General features: G+C 50.6%; 2 protein-coding genes across 8 annotated transcripts in view; one reads left to right on the top strand and one right to left on the bottom strand.

Moving 5' to 3' along the window:
• Positions 1–513: 513 nt before the first annotated feature.
• On the bottom strand, positions 514–1,606 carry C9H6orf120 (chromosome 9 C6orf120 homolog). Its single transcript, XM_070377077.1, has 2 exons — positions 1,466–1,606; positions 514–1,326 (listed from the first exon to the last, which is right to left on the bottom strand). The coding sequence occupies exon 2, from the start codon at positions 1,282–1,284 to the stop codon at positions 730–732; it is 555 nt and encodes a 184-aa protein (XP_070233178.1). The 5' UTR covers positions 1,285–1,326; positions 1,466–1,606; the 3' UTR covers positions 514–729.
• Positions 1,607–1,628: 22 nt separating this feature from the next.
• Positions 1,629–18,862, top strand: part of WDR27 (WD repeat domain 27) — a 148,438-nt gene continuing 131,204 nt past the window's right edge. For 2 of the 7 annotated variants that reach the window (XM_070377071.1, XM_070377067.1), the window contains exons 1-8: positions 1,718–1,838; positions 6,311–6,378; positions 8,383–8,578; positions 14,380–14,521; positions 16,089–16,213; positions 16,495–16,608; positions 17,983–18,034; positions 18,565–18,635. In XM_070377071.1, the coding sequence (XP_070233172.1) occupies positions 6,368–6,378; positions 8,383–8,578; positions 14,380–14,521; positions 16,089–16,213; positions 16,495–16,608; positions 17,983–18,034; positions 18,565–18,635 (711 nt within the window). In that variant the 5' untranslated portion in view covers positions 1,718–1,838; positions 6,311–6,367. Of the gene's footprint in view, positions 1,839–6,310; positions 6,379–8,382; positions 8,579–14,379; positions 14,522–16,088; positions 16,214–16,494; positions 16,609–17,982; positions 18,035–18,564; positions 18,636–18,862 lie in introns of all 7 variants that reach the window. The other 5 variants (XM_070377073.1, XM_070377068.1, XM_070377069.1 and 2 more) reach the window with 5 other exon arrangements.

Here is an 18,862-nt window from a genome sequence, read left to right as displayed (position 1 = left end):
TAGTACTTTCGCTCTCTCCAGAAATTCAGTGGTAACATTATGCAGCTTAATTAGAGATACATAACTATTATTCCATTAACCTAAAAGTTGCTATTATCTTCATGAAATTTTCCTAATCTGTACTTTCTGGTCTACCATGGGTAGCAGGGCAGTTATTTAATAACGAAAGAATTTCCACAGGGGCCCAGGATGATAAAATTACAACCTGAGGAGATCTGGTGCAGCTGAGTTGAGAACCATCATTAACCAGCATGTGGGGACACCACCGGCCTACCAGGAGATCCTGTTGGACAGCAAGTGCTGTCTCTACTTCGGGTGTAGACAGGGGACTTTAGTTCACGGTCAGGCAAGTGTGGAGAAATGATTACATTTCAGACTTGCTTTCAGTAACTCTTTAAAGCTAACACACTAATTTATTTGAGTCTCTAGAGTAAAAACCTAAATCACTGCAATAATCTAGTCACCTGACAAACTAATCAAAGTGGGGTTTAAACATTTTATTGTGCATATTCCTTTTACAGGAGTTTTGATGCTTTATTAAAACATGTGCTTGCTGCTTTGCGTACTTTTGGAGTGACTGAGGTAACGAAACTATGGCTTTATCCTTTCATCCCCCACCCAGAGAAGGTAACCAGAGTGCCAACCAGGTCAGAGTAAAGCTAGGTTCACAGCGAGGTGCACTCAGCTTCGCAGATTACGAGTATTATACTCAAGAGTATGTTAAGCGAGTCAAAAAAGAATCTCAAGTACCAACTTCAAAATACTAATTAATATCGTCCAAAGCACAGACTCCTCTTCTTGAGACGCGTCTTCCGGGGCATAGGCGTGCTTGCGACTCGCATCAGTACCGTCCGAATAGGCGGTCTCACCGAACGGATGCGGCTCGAGCGTCGCGTCGTAGTAGACCTTCATCTCGAACGCGCTCTCGAGGTGGGACGGGTGCCCGTACACACCGATGCCCACGGGGCGCCGGAAGTGCGCGGGGATGGAGACGGCATCGGCGCCGCACGTGGCCGACTGCAGCTCGTACTCGTCGAAGCTGGGGTGCAGAGTGCTGTCGGACACGTACAGGTCCGCGTCGCCCCGCAGGCTGCGCATCCTGAGGACGATCTTCCCCTCGTGGTTTAACCTCAGGTAGCTGTAGTTCCCGGCTCCTACCTGACCCTGCACGACGTGCAGGAGGACCCAGCCCTCGGGCACCTCCTCCTCGTCCAAGGCCTGCGCCGAGGAGACGGCCTGCGACGCGAGGAGCAGCAGAAGCGCGCCCTTCCACGGAGCGGCCATGGCGGGGGCGCCAGGCGGAGGCCGTGCTCATCCGCGAGCGTCCTGCAGACAGACCACGGGGGGCGCTGAGCGCGTCCCGGCCGCCTCGGCGGGGGGCGCGGGGGCGGGAGGGGCAGAGGAGGGGAGCGCGCCGCGGCCGCACAGCGCGGGCGGCGGGGCGGGTCTCCACCCCGGGACTCACCTCCTCTCCCCGCAGGCGCCGCGCCGGGAGCTTCCGGGCCGGGCGTCCGCGCCGGACGAGCCGGAAGGCAGGCGCGCCCGGAAGTGAGGCGTTCAGAAGAGAGCGGTGCCCGGAAGTTGACCGGCGCTCGGAAGTGAGGACGGCTAGAACTTGACCGGCGCCCGGAAATGAGGCAGAGCCCGGACTAGGGCAGTGCGTTGACTCCGGGTAATCGCGAGAATAGCGAAGGGGTGCGGACAGGGCCTAGGGCTCGTAACCATGACGACGGGGGCGGGGCGCTGGCCCTAAACCGACGTGCTCAGCTGGATTGCGCCTACACCTGGCCACCGGGCTGACTCAGGGATAGGTCTGAGGGGCCCCAGGTGAGACGCAGGTGCGCCCGTTACCTGTTCTCTCTTAAAAGCGTGTTACTTCGTGAACTACTCCTATGAGAGGCTTTAAAATGCAGTTGTGTTTATATTCAGGATTTATTTTGTTAACTTGGGATATGGTGTTAATGGGTGCCTATTGGCCACTGAAACATACTTTACCAAGAAAGATTATGTTCATTTTAGCATCATACTTTTGTGTTGATCCGAGCCCCCGTGTTTCATTTTAGAACGTGCTGAATCACTTTTGTGGAAACTGGTGCAGTGTAAATATTAAAAACAGGCAATGACTCTTGTGCCCCTTTTTGTAGAACCTGAACTCTGTCAAGTAGCCACACGGTGTGGGTTGGTCATGTTGCTGAGTAGACTGTCATGTGTTGGGTTAAAAAATGTGTCTGTTGCCGCTTTGAAGTGTTACATCTGTGTCACCTATAGGCGTGTAAAAGAGGCTTGAGAGACTTAGGACTGATTATCTGAGGGGAGTGGCGTTGATTTGCGTGAAGCTGGGGCAAGCTGCATCCGCGTGGGGAGTCGCTGGTTTGGAGTGATGACAGAGGCAGCACTAGGGGACCTGCACACCTCCTCCTGCAGGAGTGTCTGGTACCTGTGACAGCCCGCTGAACCTGGGCCATTTCCAGGTTTAACATTTTCCTGTCAAGAAAGCATATCAGACTGGGAGACAAGGGAGTGTATGGAGACATAGAGATGCATCAAGAAATGACTTTAAAACGTCAGCATCATTACTGTTATTGGTAGTCAGTGATTTGTGCTTGCCTAACAAGTCATGGACTGACAAAAGTACACAGCCTAAAAGCGGAGATTATGTTTTATTCTAAGGACTTCAAGCCTGGAACACAGCACCTCAGATGGCTTCGAGAGACTGCTTTGAAGAGGCAATGGGGGAGCCAGGATATATATAGGAGATTTTGTAACAAAAACCAGATAGTCAGAAATCAAAAGATTACTGTTAGTTAAAACCAGGGGTTTCGAAGAGTTGGACACAACTGGGCGACTGATTAACAACAACAAAGAAAACCAGATATTTCCATTTAAGGAATCTAGCACTTTTCTATGTATGAGAAGATGCGAGAATCTGGGCTCATTGAAATCATTCCTTTAATATGCACCTCATTTGTCTCAGACTGGTATCCTGTGCTTTCTCCTCCCGAGTCTCCTCAGGGTGCCCCGTTGGGAGGTTGTGATGTGATGGCTTGATGGTGATAGAGTCCTCAGTTTACTGATATGGCAGCAACATTTTTCATTCTCTTTCATTTCACTTTGTGGCATGAAAGTACAAACGTGTTTTAAGAACCAATGGTTTGTAAAATCAGGCTTCTCTCAGCTGGGACAATAGAAGATACCTTTTTTTTTTTTTTATTAAAGCAGCTAAATATAACCCTTTAAAGTATTTATTAACTTAGGAAAGGCCTTAAAGACACAGGGAGGCCAGAGTGTCACTTGGTGCTTTTGCACCTTTATGATCACCACTGCTTTGTGTTATACTAGTTCTGCTCTCCATGGACCTAGAATGAGAACCTGTCTCCTATCTGGCAAATACGGAGAACTTTGTATTTTCTTTAGCTACTAAGCAAGCCGTCAAGGGCACGTTAATCATGGTGCCATATATCATTTTACTGTGGGCACTCAACCTACTATCTGATTACCACACTGTGTTTTCCAAACTCAAGAATAAATTGGCACATTTCTGGCTGGGTTAGTCACTGAAAGAGAAAGATCATAATCTTTTTATAATCTAAAGGGAGTAGTTTTCTCTCTCTAAAAATATACACATTTATACAAAGAAGAAAAAAACAGGAGATGCAGAAAGTTTTAACAGTGGTGCCCCTTGAAAAGTAGAGAATAATTACGTTTTTTTCTCTTGTATGGATTTTCTAATTTTGTGCAGTTTACGTGTTCTTTTGTGTAACTAAAGGGGCCTGAACGTACAGCCTACCCCCATCTGAGACTGCTTTCTGCTCCGTGTTTACTGACGTGACTTTGGAACAATGGCCTCTTTAGTGGTCATTTGTCACATTTTCTTAAAGTGCTTATGCAGCCTCAGATACACAGGAACCACATCAGAAGCTGACTGCAGTGTGTCTTCTCAGACTTTTCCTGTGATGTACATATGGGACTCTCAAACTGACTTTCTCTGGGAAGACACAGCAAGGAGGTGGCCTACGGAGGGAAAGGCCAACTGTATTATTTCTGTGCTGTTTAAATATTTTGCATTGTATTGCTCTTGTAAATGAAAAAAGTTAAAGGACTTCTGTCAGCGGTGATAGGCTCGTGCAGGAGCAAAGGGTCCTGATGGGTGACAGCCTGTTTCCTGCCTACAGGGTCCTCTCCATCTCGCAGTCTGCTTCTCGCTAGGCCCCTCAAAGCCCCTCCAGCCAGCCAGGGGTGCGGGGAGAAGAGAGTCGGGCGGAGGGTTTTCTGGGCTCCTGAGTGGCCTAGGTTCATTGTGCCCTAGACTCCCTGTTCCTTCCACACCAGAATTCAGCCACGTGGTGGCACCTGGCTGCTAGGGAAGTTTCCAGAAGGGAAGGGAGTGATGTGGGGAACGGGCAGCCCCGGCTGTTGCTTCCGTTCTGGTGGCCGGACTTCCGCTGAGGTCCTGGAAGCACGGGCGAGCCCCTCACACCCCGCGCACAGCCGCACACAGGGCGCTCCCAGCATGCCCCGCTCTCCCGTGGGGCCCAGGCGTGTCCTCGTGGTCCTGGGACCATGAACCGCCCCCCACCAGAGCCGGTCCCCACCCTAAGAGAGACGGCTCCGGAGCAGAGCTGGAATTGGGCGGGGGTGTGGGACGAGCTTCCTGGCGGACCCTGACTGTTTCCCGGAGGCGTGACGCCCTGGGTCCGCCCCTCAGACCTTCCCCTCCGTGGTCTCTTGTGGTCTGTGAGGAGGGGGTGCCGCGGTCCCCCTCCTGCAGCTGAGGAGGGGGCGCCCAGAGACACTCGGCCCCAAGCAGCAGGTCGTCGTGCCCACTGTGCCATGTGTGTGGCCTTTTGGCTCTCCCAGGAGTGCCTGGGCTCCTGTCTGTGTGCCCTCCGCGTGCCAGCCGCCGGTTCCTCCAGGCCCGGCTTTGGTTTTCCTTTGCACGCACTTGCTCGCTCCTCTGTCTTGAACCTGAGGGACTTAGACCTGGGGTTTGTGGAGCTAAAGGCTTGGGAGGGAAGGTGGCCGTGCCTGACCTGAACTTCGCTGGAAGTAGAGTCTGGATGGCCTTGCTTTTGGGGGTGGATGGAGGGCTGCAGTTTGTCTCCCAGGGTCTGCAGGCCTCTGGTTACTTTCTGTTCCACTCGTGTCTATTTGCTTAAGCCAACTTCATGCTTGGGCTGCAAACACGGGTTCTTTCCCATCATTTCCTCCAGGGCCACAGGCTTGGTCACTATTGACCATGAGCCTTCGCTCTGTCCCCGTGGCCTGCCTGCCACTGTCACTAAGCACCGCCCTGAAGGGTCACTGCCGTCCCCCCTCGGGCACTGGCTTCTGCAGGCGTCAGGGCAGCTGTCACGAGTAATCCCACATTTCAGCGCTTCACACAGTAGAGGTCCAAATGGACCTCGGGTCGCACAGCAGGCAACCCGGTGCTGCTGGTCACGGGACCCCACGGAGCAGCAGCTCAGGCGCGCCTCCAGCGGGCGCCCTCCCTCTGGGGCTTCCCAGCCTTGCGGCACCTCCTGTATCTCGGGCTGTGGCTTCTCCCTGCAGCTGGGGAGTGTGGTTTGGCGGCATTCCTGTGGCTCTGGGGAGAAAGTGGGAAGGGCTTGGTGAAAACCTAGCAGGAGGTGCCGCGCCTCGGAAACAGGAAGGCAGATGTTCTAACAGGCGTGCGGAGTGCGTCCAGTGTTAAGTAAGCGCTCTGAGGCAGGTGCCAGGGTCCTCGGCTCAGAGGACGCGCTGTGCTGGGGTTTCTCCCCGGGAAAGGGGGCTGGGCAGAGGTGAGTGGGCGGGTCCAGAGCACGGGCTCTGAGCATCCTCTCCCCCACACCCAAGGCGGCGGGCTCGTTCTCCCAGCAACTGTGAGAGCAGAGGCGCCTGCTGGGCCTGGAGTCCAGGGTGACTGCGGTCAGCCGTGCAGGCGCACACCACTCCCCTGACCACCTCAGCTGCTGAGGCCGCCCTGGCGGAGCGGCTTCAGTCACACTGGCCTCACTCACTCCTGTGGCGGGCGTCTCCCAGGAGCCGCCCTGGGCCCATCCTGAGGACAGGCCTCTCCTGGGATGTGTAGCTGTGCAGCCTACACCAGCTCTGCATATGTGTGTGTGTGGTTTTCTCTCATGTGTTCTTTGGTTGATAACAGCCTGTGGAAAATAAAGATATTCCTGCCAGCCGGATTGTTCTAGAGATGGTTGAGAAAAATCCATTTTCTAGGAGACTTTTGATTGTTTTAGTTTGCTAACGGAAAAGTCAAATGAGGATAGTTTTCACCTAAACATTTTATTCCATTTTAATTGTGTTTACCTTACAGGTTCACATAAGAACTGTTCTGTCTTGATCCAGTGTGGGCGGGGTTCTTCCAGGCACAATGTCTGACAGGTAGGCACAGCCACATGCTGGTTCCTCATCCTAGAGGAAATGAATATGCCTCCAGGGGAGCAAGGTGCTCACTCCTGCTCTGGTGTGTGCAGTCCTGATGTCACCCAGGGTCAGAGAAAGTTTCTCTGGAGCTCAGACTCTGCCCCTCTGAAAGTCAGATGAGAAGAGCTGCCATCTTGCTGTGACTGGGCAGAGCAGTCCCCAGCAGTCTGAAATGCTGGTGGGGAGGGTGTGCAGCTGGGCTGTCGTGGTCCTCGCCCTGGAGCCTGGCTCCCAGGCGCCTTCATCCCCTGTCCCACTCCGCCCTCACCTGCCTCCTGAGCTGCAGGTGGACCTGCAGGCCTTGGTGTGGGACCGTGCACACTGCATGTCTCAGTCCATTACGGCTGCTGAGACAGAGGGAAACCTCACCAGGTCCAAGCCAGAAGGAGCAGACCCCGATGCTGGGGCCCCGCGGCCCAGACCCGGCCCGCTCCTCCTACACAGGGCGTCCATACTCGGATGCAGCACCTGCGTTCTCATGGGATTCTGTCCCTCAGAGAACCCTTGCAGCTTTGGCTGACAATCCACCAGGTGTCCACCCACAGCAGGTTACAGTTTAGGATTGTCATGGCCCTCCCCTGGTTGGTGTCTGGGGGCAAATCTGAAAGTCCCCACGAAGAAATAAAGGGCTGGCCGTGAGGGCAGAGACAGGGAGGCTTAGCATCCACTTAAGCTTCACGCCTGGAAGCCCGTAAGCTAGGACAGCGGTTGTGCAGCAGTGAGAAGTGGGCTGGAGCAGAAAGGTCTTCACGGGGAGCGGGGCATGGACTGTCGTGCTCACAGGGCTGCCGTCTAGGCTTTCTGGGCCAGGTCCTGGTCTGGACTTGGGATCAGCCCATCTCTCCCTCCTGGCCACTCTCGACTCTCATCCTCACACGCTGCTGCCAGATGACCATGCATCTCCTGAACGCCAACCCTCCTTGCCTCGCTTCTTTGTTTAGCAACCACCAGAAGTGCCCCAGGGTCATGTGAGTGTCAGGATGACCCTGCTCCATGATCAGTTCAATGGCCACCGAGCCATGACTGCCCTCAGGAGCATCAGCTCCCCACCTTCCGCCCCCTTCCCGTCTCTGCTGGTCCCGGCCCACAGAGTCCTGCCCTAACTGCTACTTCCCCATGAGGCCTGTCCAGGCCAAGTCCACACAGCCAGCCTGGTGGCCACAGGCCTGGGTTCCAAGTCCATCCGGCCAGCCTGGTGCCGGGCGGTCAGGCCCTTGCTCTTGGCTCTGTTGGTGGTCGTGTCCCTAGGTTTCAGGTGCACAGGGAGCCTGTGATGGGTTGTGGGGCAGAGCGGAAGCAGGGTAACCCGGAGCTGCTGCCTCGTATGTAAGCTGGTGACAGGGAATTGTTAACTGTGAGGTGGGACAGGGTCTGAAACTCTATTTATTTCCGTCCATGTCTCATTGATTTATGCTTTATAAGACACGGCCAGTGAACCAGTGGTTACGTTATCCGAGATAGTCAACTCGGATGACAGAATGTTGTAGAATAGTTGACTGGATCCCAGATGAGCAGTAGACAGCAATGTATTCTGTAGTTTTCCACCAACCAGCATAGGAGGTGACTTTGTATCCTCATTAGTGACAGCTGTTGACTCTGGCCGTGATCTGGAGCTGCGGCTCGGGGCTGGTGATCACCAGGCCTCTGTGAGGGTGGCGTTCCCTCTGTTACCAGCGGGGGCCGCAGACACCCCACGTCTCTGTGGGTCTGTTCAGTGGGAGCCACAGGACTGGAGCCCAGGTCTGCATGACTTGAAAGCCTGTGGGAGCAGAGAGCAGTCATGGCCGGGAAACTCTGGAGTGGTCAGGGCTTCTGTTTTCTCTTTCTTGAAGGAGAAGAGGGGAGATGAGTCAGGAGGTGTGACGGGTGTGTGTGATCGTACTGGTGATGGGGATAAACAACAGACTGCGGTCTGCATTAAGCATCATGCCCATGGTCATTCATATGTCCTTGGGGCTCCAGGGGGAAGATGGAAGAAGCACAAGAGGCTTCCTCCAGGAAGGATGGCCGTGCGGGTGATATCGTGCTGGAAAAGTTCCTGGTGGATTCCATGAAGCCTGCATCCCACGTTCAGCTTGCCTGCAATGGGCAGTCCTGTGCTTTCCCTTTGGATGGAAACGAACTTTGCATATGGGACACCGAGGAGCCTCCTCACCAGGTGTGGGAGTTACGCGTGTGTCTTGTGTCACAGAGACTTGCCGTCACTGCTCTTTCTCTGACGCTGCTGGCACGGTTCTGCTCTTTGTGGATTCAGCTACCAGCTCTGTGGGGAAAACGATAACGAAACGAATCATACAAGATTTGATTTTTAGGGCGTAAACTGCCTGGAATCACTTTATTTAAAATTTCTTCTTGAATAAGAGTATAAGCAAGGAAAAGTTCATCTTAACACTATCAAGACAAGTCGAACTTTTGGATTTTTAGATTAAAAAAATTTTTTATTTTCGTAAATAAAAAAAATGCCCATGGTCATTCATATGTTCTTGGGGCTCCAGTTCTTGAGCCACTTCCCTGGTGGCTCAGAGGGTAAGAAGTCTGCCTTCAGTGAGGGAGACTGGGGTTCGATCCCTGGGTCGGGAAGATCCCCTGGAGAAGGAAATGGCAACCCACTCCAGCATTCTTGCCTGGAGAATTCCATGGACAGAGGAGCCTACAGAACATGGGGTCACAAAGAGTTGGACATGACTGAGTGACTTCACTTCATTTTCTAATTTTTACTTTGCATATTTTTAATACTGCATTTAAGGGAGTTTATTGTGTCTGTTGCAGAGTCTTTAACATCAAACTGATAGAGTTTTAAAGACATCAGGTGGGTTTTGCTGCTGTTTGAGCTTACTATAGATGGTGTGATGCAGTACACGTTCTTTTTTGCTGCTTTCTTTGATTCACCAAGTTCATGTTTCCGAGAGTCATCCACATTCATTTTCGTTACTGTGCAGTGTTGTTTTGTGGCTAGACCACACTTTATTGTTCTACTATTATTGGAGATTTGGTTTGTTTCCGTATTTGATTGCTACAAACATTTTTTTATATATCTTTTGATACACATGTGTATACAATTTCTGAGTCTTAAGGAGTGCATCTATTCAGTCTAAAAGTTAAGCCCGGATTTCTAAAGTGATTGTTCCAACCTATTGTCCTTCACATGGTGGGTGAGACTTCCAGTTGATCTGCATCCTCACCCACATTTTGTTCTTTTAACTTTGTCCCTCCTTGTGAGTGTACTGGTATTTAATTATGATTTGAAGTTCCCTGACAATTGGTGAGCTTTAACGCCTTTCAGCACATTTATTACAGATGTGCTCATTTGGCCATTCTCTTTTGTGATATATGTGTTCAGTCTCTTGCCATTTTTTTCCTACTCAATTATCTATCTTATTGATTTGAAAGAGTTCTTTATGTATTCTAAATATAAGCTTTATATTACTTTGCATTTTCTAGAGTTTTATGTAAGTGGAATCAGGCAGTTTTAACTCTTTTCATCCGACTTCTTTCGCTCAGAGTAATTGTTCTGAGATTTATCTACATTGCTGCATGTGTCAACAGTTTGTTCTTTTTTGTTATTGAGTAGTATTCCACCATGTGTATATACTGTAATTGGTCTGGATCCATTCTCCTGGTGATGCATACTGAGACTGTTCTATAACAGACAAAATATAGTTTTGCCTATTATATAAAGGGAGTTGCTGTGAGCGCTTGTGTGTCTTGTCTCATACATGTCAGTCAGGTGTCAGTTGGATCAGGTTGGTTGACGGTGTGTTCTTTCAGTTCTCTCTTTATGACCACTTGTTCCTTCAGTTAGTGAGGCATCCTGAAGCCTCTGACCAAACGTGGGCTGGTCTGTTTCTCTCCTGTCAGTTCTGCTCCATGTTTTGAAGTGCTGTTAAGCAGTAAATGTTCAGTATCTTTATATCTTCTTGATGAAGTGATTCCATTAACATGGCAGGACATGCTTTGTCCCTGTTGATATTTCTTACTCTGGAATTTTGGTTCACTTTTCTTTTTGGAGTCTACTTGATGCTTGTGTTTGTTTGTTTGTTTTTTGTATTTTAAGACTATTATTTTTTAAGAGCAGTTTTAGGTTTGCAGCAAAATTGAGGGGAAAGTAGAGATTTCCTTTATCTCTTTGCCCCCCAACATGCATTTCCTCCCCAGGTCAGCACCCCTACATGGTACCTCTGTCACAGTCGATGAGCCTGCATCGATGCTGTTTTACCTGAAGCCCATAGTTTGCCTTAGAGTTGGCGTGTGCACTCAATGGGTTTGGACGGGTGTCCAGTGCTGTTATAGCATCAGGCAGCGTCCCCTCCCTGCTGAAGTCCTCTGGGCTCTGCCTGCTCATTCCTCCCCCAAGCCCTCACCCTGGCAGCCACTGATCTTGCATCGTCTCTGTAGTTCTCTCCTCTCCAGAATGCTGTATGTTGCAATTATACAGTGTGCAGCCTTTTCAGATGGACTCTTTCACTAGTAATTTGCATTGACGTTTTCCCCATGTCTTTTCTTGGCTTGATAGCTGATTTCTTTTCAGTGCAGAATAATATTTTCTTGTCTGGATGGGCCAGAGGTTATTTATTCATTCACCTACTGAAGTTGCTTTCAAGTTTTTGCAGTTATGAATAAAGCTGTGGTAAACATCAGTTTTTGTGCAGACATAAATTTTCAAAGTGAAGTGAAGTGAAAGTTGCTCAGTCGTGTCCGACTCTTTGTGACCTCACGGACTGTATAGTTCATGGATTCTCCAGGCCAGAGTATGGGAACGGGTAGCCTTTCCCTTCTCCAGGGGATCTTCCCGACCCAGGAATCGATCTGGGGTCTCCTGCATTGCAGGCAGATTCTTTACCAGCTGAGCTATGAGGGAAGCCAACTCCTTTGGTAAATACGAAGGAGCAGGATTGCTGAGTTGTATGATGAGTATGTTTCACTCTGTAAGAAAGTGGCCCTAGCAAAGGATGAGAGTTCCTCTTGCTCCACGCCCTTGTCAGCGTTTGGTATTGTCTATTCTGGATTTTCGGAGAAGGCAATGGCACCCCACTCCAGTGTTCTAGCCTGGAGAATCCCAGGGACAGAAGAGCCTAGTGGGCTGCCGTCTATGGGGCCGCACAAAGTCGGACACGACTGAAGCGACTTAGCAGCAGCAGCAGCAGCAGCATTCTGGATTTTAGCCATTTTGACGAGTGTACAGTAGTACCTTACTGCTGTTTAACTTGAATTTCCCTGATGACTTATGCTTCACGCTTGGAATCTGCATGTCTTCTTTGCTGAGGTTAAGCTCTTCTGTCCATTTTCAATTGAGTGGTTTGTTTCCTTGTGTCTTAAGAAGCCTTTGTATGTTTTGGATAACAGTCCTTCATCAGATATGTCTTTTGCAAATATTTTCTCCCAGCCTATGGTTTTTGTTTTTATTCTCTTGACAGTGTCTTTCATGGAGCAGAAAATTTTAGTCTTAATGAAGTCCAGCTTATCAGTTCCTACTTTCATGGGTCATGTCTTTCGTGTCTTATCTAAAAAGCCCTTGCCAAACGCAAGTCATCTAGAGTGTGTCTGTGTTGCCTTTGGAAGTATTTCGTTTTTCCCACTGTATTGCCTCTGTTTCTTTATGAATGGTCTGCTGACTGTTTCTGGCTCTCTCTTCTCTCCCAGGGATCTGTCTGTCCTTTCTTTTGCCAACGTCACACAGTCTTGATCAGTGGAACTTTAGAGTAAGCCTTGAACTCAGGTAGGTCAGTCCTCCACCTGTTATTTTACAATATTTTGTGGCTGTTGTGTCTTTTGCCCCCGCCAAAATAAACTTCAGAGTAAGTTTGTTGATTTCGTTTGGATTATACTGAATCTATAGATCAAGCTGGGATGAACTGACATATTAATAATATTGAGTCTTCATATCCATGAACATGGACCATCTCTCCATTAATTTAGTTCTTCATTTATTTCTTTCCACAGACTTTTATAATTTTCCAATCTTGTGTACATGGAATAAACCCCACTTGGTCATGGTTATAATTCTTTTTATAAATTGTTTGGTTTGATTTGGTAATATTTTAAATATTTGGTGAGGATTTTTGCATGTCTGTTCATGAGAGATATTGATCTGTGATTTTCTTCTCTTGTCATGAGTTTGTGTGGTTTTGGTATCCAGGTAATGCTGACTTCAGAGAATGAGCAAGGAAGTAGTCCTTCTGTTTCTTCTGAAAAGAAGTGTTTCCTCTAATTTTTCTTCTGTTTTCTGAAAGACATTTGGTAGAATTGGCAACATGTCCCTCCCTCCCACCTTGGGAGGCTGTATTTCTTTTTTAAAGCAGAAATTTGTTAAAATCCACCCATTACATTTTAAAGGGAAGAAGTACTGAGTGTCAACCTTATGGCTTTTGAGTCTATTCTCAGAAGTACTTTGTAGCGGGATGGAATTCTTTGCTCTTCTCCCAGTAAGATTGCTCTGTTTATGCCCAGACAGTAATGCATTTACTTGCCCCATTTCTGTGCCCCAGCCCCATAAGTACCTTGCTTCTCAAGTGCTGAGTCAGGAGCGTAGCTGTCTTCACCAGAGAAGCAGCCTTGGTGCTGGAATCCTTCCTCTCAGCCTTCTTCTTCTCTGATCTGAATTCTTCGTTGCCTTCATTACTCTCTGATGTCTGAGAAAATGTTTTCTTTTTTTTTTGGCAAAGTGTGTCTCTTTTATCTTGTCCTTCTCTTGGGAAGGTTGGTACAGATGAACCCACCTGCCATGGGCGTAGGAGGGACTCTCCTGGGCCTCCCACTTGAGGCAGAGCTCTCACAGCAGAAGGCATGCTGTCCATATGAGGTTGGCTTGAGAGCACCTCTGCCTCCTGGGGCAATCACCACGGTCCCCACCCTTAACTGGTGTGTCTTCTCTTCCTTGTTCTGTATTCACACGGGGTCTCAGCCATACTGCTGACTGTCTCTTCTTGTCTTTTCTTCATCCCTTCAGTCCACTGGTCATCCCCTCCCTCCTCCAACTCTGCCTCCTTGGCTCAAGCCTCCGTTGTGTCTCCTTTGCGGTGTTTTGGTTCCTCTGTGCCCCACCCTTGTCTCTCTTTTGAACCTTCAGAAATGTGTGTTCCTGAAAAACCAGCCCTGGTCACTGCATTCTTCTGCGTGCACAGTGCTGGCCTGTGCTTTTCTGTAGCTCCATCCTAGCTCCCTATGTGGTTGTCAGGGCTTTAGCACGTGGCCTAGACTCCCTCCAGCTTTGTCTTCTTGCTTTGTTCATACCAGCTGTTCCGTAAACATGCTTTGCTTTCTCAGCTCCTCTTGCCAAATCCTTGTTACTGTCCTTATCCTTCAGTATTTAGCACATCTGTCACCCCTCTGGCATGGAGTAGGGATGCCATGTGCATTGTTAATTAATCAATAGGGAAAAAATAGAAGGAAGAGGTAATCATTTGATTTGTGTGCCATTAGTGATACTCAGTCCATTCTAAAGGAGATCAGCCCTGGGTGTTCTTAGGAAGGAATGATGCTAAAGCTGAAACTCCAGTACTTTGGCCACCTCATGCGAAGAGTTGACTCATTGGAAAAGACTCTGATGCTGGGAGGGATTGGGGGCAGGAGGAAAAGGGGACGTCAGAGGATGAGATGGCTGGATTGCATCACCAACTCGATGGATGTGAGTTTGAGTGAACTCCAGGAGTTGGTGATGGACAGGGAGGCCTGGCGTGCTGTGATTCATGGGGTCACAAAGAGTCAGACATGACTGAGTGACTGAACTGAACTGAACTTAGTAATACTGAGTAACAGTGAAATACTTAACCCAAGAGAGTAATTTAATGGTACATGAACAGTAATTTTAATAGTAATAAAAGTATAAATGAATATATGAAATACATGTTTAAAGAACTCAATCCATTTAATTTCTTAGGATTGAGGTTATGTTACATTCTTTTTTATTAAAAAATGTTTTGTATAATCTACGGTCTTTTTGTTTTTTGTTACTCTCTTCAGCTGATGATCCTAAAAGGACACCGTCAGCCCATCACTGCCGTGACATTTGGAAGCAGAGAGAGCCCGCTTCTGGTCTGTTCTGCATCGCTAGATTGTGTCCTGGTGTGGAGCCTGGATGAGTGCAGACAGGAAGAGCTGCAAGGTGACGGGGCTTTAAACACATTGAAATGCACAAAGGGAACGACTCGTTCTAAATGCACTTGGTGACACAGGGTGTTTTGGGATCATTTTTGATGCCTTTAACCTTGAAACTTGGTGTCTAAGCTGGATGTTCTGTGGGAAGTAGACCGGGCCCCTCAGAACTGCTGACCTTGGCTGACACCATAGGCTCATTAATTTTCATCTGAAGACTGTCTGTTTCTGAAATTGGTGATTTTTGTGGAACTCTGAAAACAGCTTGACAAGTTGAAATATTCTTCGCTTACTGAGACTGTAGTGAATCTACAGCTCAGTGTGGGAGGCAGACTGGAACAGGTGAGCCAGCAGACAGTGGTGGGCAGTGAGCAGGGAAAGGAACCTCAGTGTGGGCAGGGAATGCGGCAGCACCTGCTCAGTGCTGCGGCTTCTGCAGGGCGGGCCTTGAGCTGGAGGAGGAGGGTCACAGCAGGAGCCGCTGATTGAAGAGCTGAGAACCAGCCCAGTGTGGTTGGAGCTCAGTGATGTTAGGAGAGTTTTATCAGGTGAAGTCAAAGAGTTGGGTGGGTCACATAACTAGAACAAATAATTTAAAAATTTGTATGGAAACATGAGCGATACGGAGAAAACCTTGAGAACTAAGGATGGAGCTGGAGGAAGTCAGGCTCCTGACTTCAGACTATGCTGCAGAGCTGCAGTCTCCCAAGCAGTGTGGTGCTAGTGCTGAAGCAGATGCCTCGATCAGTGGAACAAATGGGGAGCTGGCTTATTTGTTTTGCTTACTGGCATCTAAATGCCTCCTACCTGTCCACCCTGTAAGGTTTCCTTGGAGGCGGGGTTTCTCTGTCAGGTTCCTGGATGTGTCCTAGGCCTGAGGGTGCCCGGGGAGGGACGAGCACTTGCTGAGTGTGTCGCGGCAGATCTGTGTGGGGGCCCCCAGGACGGAGCAGCAGTAGGGTGGGTGCACGTTTTCCTTCCTGTGGGCTCTCGTCTTGACAAGTGGCTTCAGTCTCTGGGCCAGACGGCCGTGGGCACTGAGCCTTTGCTGCCCAGGGGAGGGCTGGCCCAATGACCTCACTCGAAGGTGAGGCTGCAGGCTGGCTTGCAGCATCACTGTGGGGCTTGCAGGCCGGCCTGACACCTCCTCCTCCTGGCGGTGGAGAGGCTCTGGACTGGAACTGAGGCTCAGGTGGGCACAGCTTCCCTTCTGCCTGCTTGACACAGGCCATGGCCGGTCAATGGCTGGGTCTGGAGCCAGGGTGGCCGCAGGGAGGAGGCGGGAGGGTTGGGACCCATAACTCGCCCAGGGTGTGTACGTGGGTGGTTCCCCAAGACACGTTATCCTTCCTGACGTGGAGTCACTTCCCTGTGGCCAATCCCTGGGTTCCATGTATTTCCAGAACAACTTTCCAATGTTTTTAATTCTCTTGAAGAGCCAAAATCAGACCAAACCTCACACTCTTCTGCACACAGTTCTATAGCAGAGGATTTTGCTGTCAGCATTTCCCAGAGGTCATCATGGGTGTTGCTGAGTGGCCTTGGCAGGCCGACACTGATGACCAAACTCCCTGCAGGGCGACTTCTGCGGGGGACTGTTCTCGGCACCCTCTTGGGAAGGGTGCTGTGTCTGAGGCTTAGTCCCGACGATCGAGTGGTGGCAGTGTGTGCGGGGAACAAAGTACTCATGCTGGACCTTGAGGTGAGATCCCCTGGGCCACGGGCCCTAGATGTGGGCCCCTCCCACCTCTTCTCGGCAGAGCGTCTCACTGGGCCTGCTTCTGTGAGGGTGTTGGCCCGGGACTCCCCGGGACTCCCTGTTGGCTGGGCGTCTGAGTTTTAGCTTCCAGGTTTATATGCAGGAAGTTTCACATGTGGGCGAGGGGATTATGTAGAAACTATTTTCTGTGAGATTCATATAGCTTCTTAATAACGATAATGACCAGGGCACTCCGTGCCTGGCCTTCCTTCACCAATCCCCAGAGCCGGTCCCCGCTGGCTGAGCTGGATGGCCACCACGGCCCAGTGACCGCGGCCGAGTTTTGTGCTTGGCAGACACACATCCTCATCTCGGCATCCGAGGACAGAAGCTTCAAGGTATGGGGCGGGCGTCAGAACGTTGGGGCGTGTGAACGCTTTGCGCTGTGCTTCTGGTTCCTGGCCGCTGCCAAACGTGAAATGTCCGAGGGACAACTGCCCTCAACCTGAGTCTGACGTTTTGGCCGGTCACCAGGCGAGTGTGGGGAGCGGGTGCCCACAGCACCATCTGCTGACTCCAGGGGGCAGAGTCTGGTGGGGACCCTCCTCCTGGAACGGGGGCCTTGCAGGGACTGGCACCTTAACTCACCTCCATGGTGTTCCCTGAGGCCGCTTTCCAATAGCAGAAGATTCAGTCAGAACTCAATTGGACTTGAGAGGCTGCTGCTGTTGCTGCTTCGATTCAGTCGTGTCCGGCTCTGTGCGGCCCCATAGACGGCAGCCCACCAGGCTCCCCCATCCCTGGGATTCTCCAGGAAAGAACACTGGAGTGGTTTGCCATTTCCTTCTCCAATGCATGAAAGTGAAAAGTGAAAGTGAAGTCGCTCAGTCGTGTCTGACCCTCAGTGACCCCATGGACTGCAGCCTTCCAGGCTCCTCCGCCCATGGGATTTTCCAGGCAAGAGTACTGGAGTGGGGTGCCATTGCCTTCTCCGGGGCTTGAGAGGAGAGTAACTCAAAATGCAGGCTCAGGCCTCATCCACCTCGCAGTCAGTTCATCGTGGTCATTAGCTGGCTGAGACGTGAGGACGTCGTATGTTGTAACTGAAGGAAATGGAGGGTATGTAGCAGGTGTCTGCAGACAGAGAGGAGGGAGTCTGTAAATACTTCTCTCGTCGCCTTGAAGTTCCTGCCACCTACTTGACAGAGGTCCCCTCCCCGCTCTGAGGCAGCAGTCGGGACTGGAACCTCAGCTCCCCGCTCACCAGGGGGACCCCGGCTCCCTGCTGTGGAGGGCTGGCTGTGCTGAGCCCTGCTTCTCTGTGAGGTGAGGTGCTGGCGTCCTCGCCTGCAGGGTGTGTGAGGGTTGGAGCTGCTGTTTGCAGAAGAGGGGTGTGAGCCCATCTCCACGTAACTGGTCCTTTCCAGTCTTCCCACCTCATCTCAAGATGTTGCTGAAGTGCTGGTAACTGGTCCTTTCCAATCTTCCCACCCCATCTCGAGATGTTGCTGAAGTGCTGGTAATGTTCCCAACCTTGTCTTGTCTGCGTCTTCCAAACCCATAGGTTGACGTTTCTGGAAGTGTTTATTTCCTGTATGATTCTGATGTCTTCTATTGTGTTTCTATAGTTTTGTTATTTACGTCCTTATTATTTTCTGCTTTAGATAACCATTCACATAAATTAATTGGTAGCTGGGTAGAATATTCGTTCAAGCTGTAGCAACAATGGCAATGCTTGTGCTTCTTCTAAAGAAATGTGTGTCTGTCCAAAGGTTTGGGACCATCGTATGGGGTCGCTGATATACAGCTCATCAGTGTTAACAGGTAACTCGGGGCATGACTCCCGTGAGCAGGCTGTGCGCACAGTTCATCCTAGTTCACATGTTAATCTTTACGTCAGGGCTGCACCGTCTGTCGGTCTCAGTGTCACTCATGGAGAGTGTTTCATGCTCGTCTACTATCTCTCCACATGTTGAAAGAGTTCACATAACAGTTAATCCTTCTGAAACTTTTAACTTAAAATTAAGTAGATGCTTGGAGTCAGAGCCTCTTGTGTCTCAGAAAATTGGGAAATCATGTTGGCGGCCCTAAGAAAAGTGCTGTCCGCCTCCGCTGCTGCCTGGAAGCAAGGCCCAGCGCTGCGGCCTCTGCCGACAGAGCCAGCGGACGCGGCTAGGAGTGAGGGGCCGGCCTGGGTGGGCCGTGTACCGCTCCTGAGCCCTTTTGGGTGGCCGGGCGCTTTCCCCACACTCTCCCTGGTGCCGGTGACCCCAGAGTGTGATCACACGGGTGGGCTTGGTGCTGAGCAGGACCGGCCGGCGTCTGAGCTAAGGGCCCTGTGCTCCCTTCCGCAGCCGCGCCCCTCCTCAGTCTCCTTGTGGACCCACGGAGTCAGCAGCTGGTGGCTGGCTGCACGGACGGCCAGGTGAGACCCTCTGTGCAACTCCAGCTTTCAGACGTTATTGTGACGGGTGAACGTGTGCGCGAAGGCATCTGTTTCAAGGCTGCTTTTATCCTTGGCTGAGGCCAGACCTGCTGGTGCCTGGTGGCCTGGCTGCAGGAAACGCGACCTTCTGTAAAGGCTGGTACAGCCCTTAGTGTCAGCTCTATACCTTTTGAGAGGTCTGAAGGTACTTGGTCTTTTTTAAAACT

Source organism: Bos mutus, chromosome 9 (assembly GCF_027580195.1).
Source record: "Bos mutus isolate GX-2022 chromosome 9, NWIPB_WYAK_1.1, whole genome shotgun sequence".
NCBI classification, from domain to species: Eukaryota; Metazoa; Chordata; class Mammalia; order Artiodactyla; family Bovidae; genus Bos; species Bos mutus.
Note: the sequence above shows the minus strand (reverse complement) of the source record. Positions and strands in the feature narration are given on the sequence as shown.

What these genes read in the sequence shown, in the direction of transcription:
- C9H6orf120 (XM_070377077.1), bottom strand. Translation starts at nt 1,284, where the DNA reads ATGGCCGCTCCGTGGAAGGGCGCGCTTCTGCTGCTCCTCGCGTCGCAG.